The sequence below is a fragment of the Alligator mississippiensis genome, chromosome 15 (genome assembly GCF_030867095.1).
Source record: "Alligator mississippiensis isolate rAllMis1 chromosome 15, rAllMis1, whole genome shotgun sequence".
Taxonomy (NCBI): domain Eukaryota; kingdom Metazoa; phylum Chordata; order Crocodylia; family Alligatoridae; genus Alligator; species Alligator mississippiensis.
The window spans coordinates 16563872-16571022 of record NC_081838.1 but is presented as its reverse complement, the minus strand read 5'-3'; the positions used below and the strand labels follow the sequence as shown (position 1 = coordinate 16571022).

Below are 7151 nucleotides of genomic sequence, written 5' to 3'. Positions count from 1 at the left end.
GGGAGTGGGGTAGGGCAGTGGCACCATCCCCGGGGGAAACAGGCACCGGGGGGGGGGAGGGCGGGGGGAAGGGCTTGGCTAAAGTCCCCCCAGCAGGTGTTTTCCACCAGCCCGTTTACCTGGCTCGCTGGCCGGTGGGCTCCTCCCTACAGGGCTGGGGGGACACTCTGGCCATGTGTCCGCCTCCAGTGCAGCAGCCCCCACGGGTGTGGCGTCGGCCGATGAACCCTGCCCCAGCGACTGCAACAGCTCCTGGTGGGCTGCCTCCACGTCCTACGTGGGGTGGGAGGGGGGCATGAGCAGGGGGCAGGACATGTCCCCCCACCTCCTTCCCGAGGACCCCCTGCCCCAGCCCGTTCACTCGCCTTCAGCTGCCCCAGCTTCAGTGTGAGCTGCTCGATGACCTGGAAGATCAGGTCCACGTCCCGGATAGCCAGGCCGGGCGCGGGCGGCTCTGGGGGCCCCTCCAAGCTGCTGGGACAGGGCCCCATCTCCTTCCTCCTGGAGGGTGGGGAGTGGGTGCAGGGGGGTGCCGAGGGGCTGGTGGGCGGCGTGGGGTGCTCGGGCTCCGTGGAGGACTCAGCCGGCATGCTGACGTAGAAGTAGTTGCCTGCAGCATGGGATGGGGGGAGCAAAGTTGCCCTCAGCTGGGCAGGTGGTAACAGCGGGGCACTATGCCATACTCTGAGCATCACCCCTGAGAGGGGGCAAAGGAGGGACCTGCTCAGAATCGGGGGCCAACTCCAAACCCCTGGATCCTGCTGGGGATTGGGATCTTAGCAGGCACTGTGCCATGCTCTGAGCATCACCCGACAGGGGGGCATGGAAGCAACTGCTCAGAATCGGGGCCCGACCCCAAACCCCTGGATGTTGCCAGGGATCGGGACCTTAGCACCGAGCCTGTGGGTGCCTGCTGTGCTCCAGCACAGGGCTCGGGAGAGACGGGCTCATGGTGCTGGAGAGCTGGAAACAGCGCCCAGGGGCAGGATAGGGATCATTCCCAACCCCTGCCCCCAAAAATGGCATTACCATCTACATTAGCTCCTCCTCCTTCCTGCAATGCAGTTTCTGATTGGTTGCCGCCTGGCAGGAGCATGGCTGGGTTAGTGCCCTCCACCTCAGCTGTGCAAAGACACCAGGAAAAGAAGGGGGGAAAAGAGAGAGGGAAGGGGGGGAAGGGGGTTGGGAAGTGATGGATGGGTGCAAGGAGCAAAAGCCCAGTCACCAGCCGTGCCCAGAGAGATGAAGGGAGGTTTGCAAACAGCCCCAGAGCCCAGTTGCATGCGGGTCACCGTGATCAGCAGGTGCTGGGAGAGATGAGAGAGCACCGACCCTACCCCCAGCCCACCCTGGAGAGACTCCCCTGCACCCCAAGTCACCCTCCTGGCCTACCTTTGCGCACCACCTTGAGCCCGCTCTGCCCCTCGGCACCTGGGGACATCTCTGCCTCCTGTAGCTCCGCTGGGCATGTCTCCTCTGTGACCCCTCCGTCCAGCCAGTCTCCGGGCTCAGGTCCTGTCCCACCACTCGCTGGGCAAATCTTGCCCTCCTGTCCTGTGGGCTCCACTGGAGGGTCCTGGCCAGGTAGTGCTGTATCCCAGGGCTGGACGGCGCCCCCGATGACCGAGGGCGTGGGCGTCAGGTCGTCCTCAGGCTCCAGGTCCCGGCAAGGTAGGAGGCTGCGCAGCAGCAGGTGCCGCAGGTTCTCCACTGCCGGGGGAGAGAGCACGAGCACGGGCAGGTTGGCTGGGACCTGAGCACCCAACCAGCCCCTTGCTGTGGACTGACACCGGTGCCAGCACCAGGCCCCATAGATGGGAGCATTTGTGCCAGGCTGAAAGGCTGGTCCCAGCCCTGCTGATGTCCTGTCCCACGCCAGCCCGCCCTGGATGCTGCGCCAGGCCCAGTTCTGGCTGCGCAGCTCACCATCCGCCAGGGCCGACTCGGCCAGCCCCTTCCCAAGTGCCGGCTCCGGCAGGGCGAGGTGCATATCTGGCTCTGGCCGCTGCAGGTGAACATCGTCCGGCTCCACGGGGGGCAGGGCAGGCACAGTAACTGCAGGCAGTTCCTCCTCTTCCTCGCCTGCCATGCCCTCGCTGCCCTCTGCCTCGGGCTCCTCCTGCTGCACCAGGGGCTTCTCTTTGCCCAGGAAGTCGCCGGGGTTGTTGTCCGCTGAATGGGGCAAAAGGGAACAGAGTGGTGTGTTTGGGCACCATCCACACTGGTCCATGCTGCCCAGACCCAGGCTCCTTGGAGGGGCAGAACCTGCTCGCTGGGCCCCAGGCAGGGGATGGGGGGACTCACCTGAAGAGACCTCTTCCATCTCCGCTCCAGAGCTGCTGCGTTGTGCCAGCAGCGGGGAGCCCTCGGCGTCCTGCAGCACCAGGCTGTCAGGGATGAGACAGGTTAGTGGGGGGGCCCTTGGCACAAAGCTGGCCTGACCAGGCCCCCCTCAGCATGCTGAGCGAGTCCCAGGAGTCTCAAGCAGGGTGATCCTCACCTGGATGGCGTTGGCCTGTGTGTGGGCTCCTGCACCCGGGGCTTGGGGGGGAAGGTGGCATTCCTCATGGCACTCTGCACAGCCTCCTCCAGCAGCTCCATCCACCTGCCAGGCCCAGGGGAGCGCCTGTCACACCCCTGGCATGGGTCAGGACAGCCCTTGCCCCTCAATCCCAACCTGCATCCCCACCGGCTCCCCCCTTCTCTTGCGCTGCCCCACGTGGGTGCAGTCTGAGCCTTACGCGTTCTTCTCCGAGGATGTCAGTGCCACCAGCTCGTAGATCTGGGGCCCCAGCTCCGAGGTGCAGATGATGAAGAGGGCTCGCTTATCTGCAGCAAGAGGACATGCGGACGCTGCAGCAAGGGCCAGGTATCTTGCACAACCCCTGGATGTGGCCCCTCCCCGAGCCTGGCCTGGACCCAGGGCTGTCTGTTGTTCCCCTGGGACAGGCGCTGGGGGGAGCAGCTGATGAACAGTACAAACCCTTCCTTTGGGGGATCTTATCGCCTTCCCCCTTCTCTGGCTGGTGTGTCCCCAGCCTGCAGGACTGGGCTGAAACTCCCACCCCCCAAGTCCACTGCCAGGGAGACAACCTGGCATATGCTGGGCATGGCTGGGTGCAGGCTGCCCCCCGGGGCTCCCGCTACCTGTGGCCACGGAGCGGATGAGCACCGAATTGAGCTTGAGGATGGGGCTGAAGGTTTGCTTGGTGTCGGCGGAGCCCAGTGCCGTCTTGCTGTGACACTTCAGCACCAGCTTCTCGTCCTGCTTCTGCAAAAGCACCAAGAGGTCTTCGAGCAGCAGCACATGCAGATCTGCACGGGGCGGGCAGAGAGAGAGGGTCCGGCTCAGAAGGTGTCTCCGGGCCGTGGCACTGCCGATGCCCCACGTTTCTCCGGTCGCAGCCAGGGCTTCCCCTGGAAGGAGGCTGCTCTCCACCCAGCAGCTGGGGAAGGAGTCAGGCTGCGCCCCCCTCCACCCTGCCGATACCAAGCTGGGACTAGCGACCTCCCTTCAGCCCCCAACTCTCTGTGGATGTCAAAAGGGCTGTTGTCCTGACACCCTTTTGTCTCTTTTACCCACCCCAGTCGACCAGACTCCTCTCTGGGGGCAACACGGGCTCAGCCTCACATGCAAGGGACCTCCCCAGGCCCTGGAGATGCAACCCTTGCCTGCCTCATGCTCGGCAGACGGGCAGCTCCTTGCTGCAGCCCCGAGCCCCCAGGGCCAGTCTACGGAGCCTGGAATTGGGGCGTCTGTGGAGCAGTGGTGCATAGTGGATAAAAGCCTCCTGACACCGGCTGCGAAAGGAGCCGCCTCTGCCCTCAAGCTCAGGCTGCGGGAGCTGGGCTCTGAGGGTCAGGGGAATCAGAGGGCCATGGATCTCAGGCGGGGCTGGACTGCAGGCCCCGTTTTGGGCTGGCTGCAGAGACGAGCCCCCACAAATGGGCAGGAGGGAAAACTTCCTCCCTGTCATACCTGTGGCTCTTTCCCCATGCTCCCCCTTTCCTTTGTCTCAGGGGCTCTGCAGGAGCCTGCATGGACCCAGGGGGATGGGGGCAGTGCTGGTCTGTGCTCTCGGCTGCGGGTGGGTACGTACCCACAGTCTTGTCCTTGCTGACACGCCAGCTCAGGGGCCCCTCGTGGATCATGCGGCGGGACGTGAGGTCCAGGTTCTGTGGGGGCAAAAGCCCATGCTCAGCTCTCCCCAGGGGGGGCAGGGTCAGAGCCAAGCCTGTCCCATCCTGCCCCCATAGCGGGCGCTACCTTGAACTCGGCTGCCAGCGGGTTGCTGGTGCGTTCCAGCGAGGTGGCATCCAGGCGCTTCTGGTAGGCCTCCAGCCGATGCCGGTTCTCTGCCCGCTTCACCGCCTCGTTCACGTGTCGCAAGATCTCCCGGCACTGGTCCCGGGCACGGCTCAGCTTCTCATGCTCTGGGGTCCCGCCTGGAGGTGAGGGGGTGGTCAGAAGGGGAGTGCATATGGCATGGTGGGGTTCAACACTCCCATACAATCAAATGGCTCCCAGAGCCAGGGCCTGGGATCAGGCCTGCACTTTGTCCTGCACCCAGCCTGGTCTGCGGCCCTGCAGCCAACAGGGGGGCTCTAGCTGCCCCTTGTACACCAAAGGCACTAGGGTGCCCTCCTCTGCAATGGCTTTATAGACCCTATTTGCTCCCCCCAGAGATGAGGCGGGACTTTGCCTCCCACAGCCCAGCCCCTGAAGGTCTCTCTGCCGGGATGTATTGAGCTAAGCAAGAAACCTGAGTGGGGCTCAGGCATCCCCCTGCCCTCCATGCCACCCCATACCCTCCGTGTGCTTGAGGACATTCTCCAACAGCAGCGGGTACTTGGTCAGACGCTGCATCTCAGAGATGATCAGGTCCTTGAGCTGCAGCCGGCGGCACTGTGGGTTGCTCTCGGCTTCCTGGGGCAGGGCAAAGAGGCAGTCAGAGGAAGCAGGACTCCCGGGGAAGCAGAGAGATGGCAGACACACCAAGTCAGGAGGGGGTAGATGCTCTGTGCTGGTAGCCCTTGGTCTGGGTGATGTGTCTGTGTGTACATGTTACACTGGGCTCCTTCCATGAGAACTGATGTGTGTGAGAGAAACCGCTCGGGGGGTGGGGAGGAGATACCTGCATGAAGATCTGGAAGCGGGTCTCCTTGCGCTGCTTGGTTTTGATCAGCTCCAGGGCGATGGACTGGTAAGCGCAGAAGTCGGCTGCGACCTGCTGGATTTCCTCGCGTGCTGGCCCATCGAACTGCGGAGGGGGATGGAGTGGGTTCAGGCACCTGTTGTGTCATTGTGGCTCCAGATGTGGGACATACAGCAGCGCGGGGGGAACACACAGCTGTGAGGCCACCGCTCCCTCCAAGAGCTCATCACTCTTGTTGTCCATAGCCACATGAATGCCCAACTCAGTCTTGCTGACAAACAAGCGCCCCTGCCTGCAGGCTGAAAGGTGCCCCGTTTCCTGCACCCTTTCTACCCCGGGGCCAGAAGCCTGTTGCCCTTACTGCCCAGCTCACCTGGGACAGCATGAGGTCCCCGATCTCTTTGATGATTGGTCCTTCTTCCCGCAGCTTCTTCATGGACTCACAGAGCGAATCTGGACAGGAGGGGATCGGAGCAGCACGTTACCAGGGAGCAGGGCAGGCGACGCTGCCAAGGGAAAGGCCTCTCTGCTTCTAGGGCTCCAAATGCCCCTTGTAGATCCAGGGCACTGGGGTCACGTCCCCACCATGAGGTTATACAGCCTGCATTACTTGTGGCTTCACCACACTCCTGCAACCTCCTCCCCCTACCCTATCAGACCCTGGGGCCTGTGGGCCCTCGGCTTAGTGACTGGTGGATGGCCTTGGGGCAGGATCATTCATGCAATGAGCTGCTTCCAGCCTCAGCTTCTGGAGGAGCTGGGGGTGGGGAAGGGAATGAGAACGCCAAGGCAGCAGCCAAGGTGCTGCAACGTGACCCTTGGGCCCCATGCTCCACCTACACTGCTGCTCCCCACATGCCCCTAGGGTGCCTGGCAGGGAGCCCAGGTGCGCAGGGTCTTACTGTGGATTTCGATGAGGTCTGGGAGGTTGGGGAAGAGCAGTGCCAGCTCCTCCCGTGACAACAGGCTCTCCTTCTTCAGCCGCTGGTAGAAGAGGACATCCAGGACCCGGAGGATGCGCAGGTGAGACGCCTCTGTGGCAAAGAGCTCTGTTCCGAGGGTGGGAGAAAGAAGGGGTCAGGCACGAGCCAGTGTTTCAGGCTCCCCTGGGGACTCTTCCTGGCCTACAGCAAACTGCCCCCTCAGCTATGCAAAACGGTGGTCAGACCCTGCCCTTATGGCTGCAATTTCCAGCCCGACTTTCCCCCGTGCCTTGTCCTATTTGCCTGCTTGTGGTTCCCCCACCTGATCCATCTGCCACACACCCTCCTGGCCAAACAGCCCCTTGCAGCCAGCTTGGTGTTCCCCCAGGGCAGCCTCTGGGCCTCGGGATCCCGCCAGGTGCCGAGGACTCCTCACCATTGATCACCTCCTGCCGGTCGATCTCTTTCTGTGTCAGGTAGGCTGTGACCTCCCGCCCCATTGTATGCTGCCAGTTCTGTGTGTCCAGCTCGGGCTCCAGGTCCGAGAGCTGGCCCAGATCATCCTCGAGGAGGTGGGGCAGGAAGGAGTCCGTGCCAAAGCCCAGGTTGGGGGACTCAATACTCCTGGGAGGACGGCAGAGAGGGGTGGAGGGGGTCAGCCCCTGGCTTGGGCCCAGAGCCCTGCCCTGGCCACAGGCAACAGCACTCACCTGCGCCCCATCTTGGGCGTGTAGGGAGGCGTGGGGTTTTCCAGTGATCTGAGAAGAGACAGGAGTGGCTTGACGTTGGCTGACATACTGTACTGCATAGCACAGCCAGGGGCTCCCTGAGGGAGCCACACATCACACGGGCCCCCCTCTCACCCGTGGGCTCCTACCTCGTTGACAAGCTGGAGGCGGAAGATGAAGCTGACTGATGTAGCCGTGTTGCCTCTGCCGCCGCGTCCATGTCCACGTCGCTCCGGGAGCGCGGCACATTCTCAGCCTTGCGTGATTTCTTCATCTCCTCCCGGCCCTTCAGGCTCTCCGAGCGGCCCAGCTTCACTTCCAACCTAGAGCTGCATCGGAGAAGC

At 63.3% G+C, this 7151-nt stretch overlaps 1 protein-coding gene across 7 annotated transcripts in view; it reads right to left on the bottom strand.

Annotated features, from left to right (window-relative positions):
• Positions 1-7151, bottom strand: part of ARHGEF11 (Rho guanine nucleotide exchange factor 11) — a 39772-nt gene that overhangs the window by 789 nt on the left and 31832 nt on the right. For 6 of the 7 annotated variants that reach the window (XM_059718836.1, XM_059718838.1, XM_059718840.1 and 3 more), the window contains 18 exons: positions 6957-7136; positions 6790-6837; positions 6516-6703; positions 6059-6205; positions 5530-5609; positions 5136-5261; positions 4810-4927; positions 4268-4446; positions 4101-4176; positions 3148-3315; positions 2742-2829; positions 2501-2605; positions 2305-2387; positions 1927-2172; positions 1393-1710; positions 1030-1122; positions 366-610; positions 120-273 (listed from right to left, as the gene is read on the bottom strand). In XM_059718836.1, the coding sequence (XP_059574819.1) occupies positions 120-273; positions 366-610; positions 1030-1122; positions 1393-1710; positions 1927-2172; positions 2305-2387; positions 2501-2605; positions 2742-2829; positions 3148-3315; positions 4101-4176; positions 4268-4446; positions 4810-4927; positions 5136-5261; positions 5530-5609; positions 6059-6205; positions 6516-6703; positions 6790-6837; positions 6957-7136 (2642 nt within the window). The remainder of the gene's footprint in view (positions 1-119; positions 274-365; positions 611-1029; positions 1123-1392; positions 1711-1926; positions 2173-2304; positions 2388-2500; positions 2606-2741; positions 2830-3147; positions 3316-4100; positions 4177-4267; positions 4447-4809; positions 4928-5135; positions 5262-5529; positions 5610-6058; positions 6206-6515; positions 6704-6789; positions 6838-6956; positions 7137-7151) is intronic. The other variant, XM_059718842.1, reaches the window with a different exon arrangement.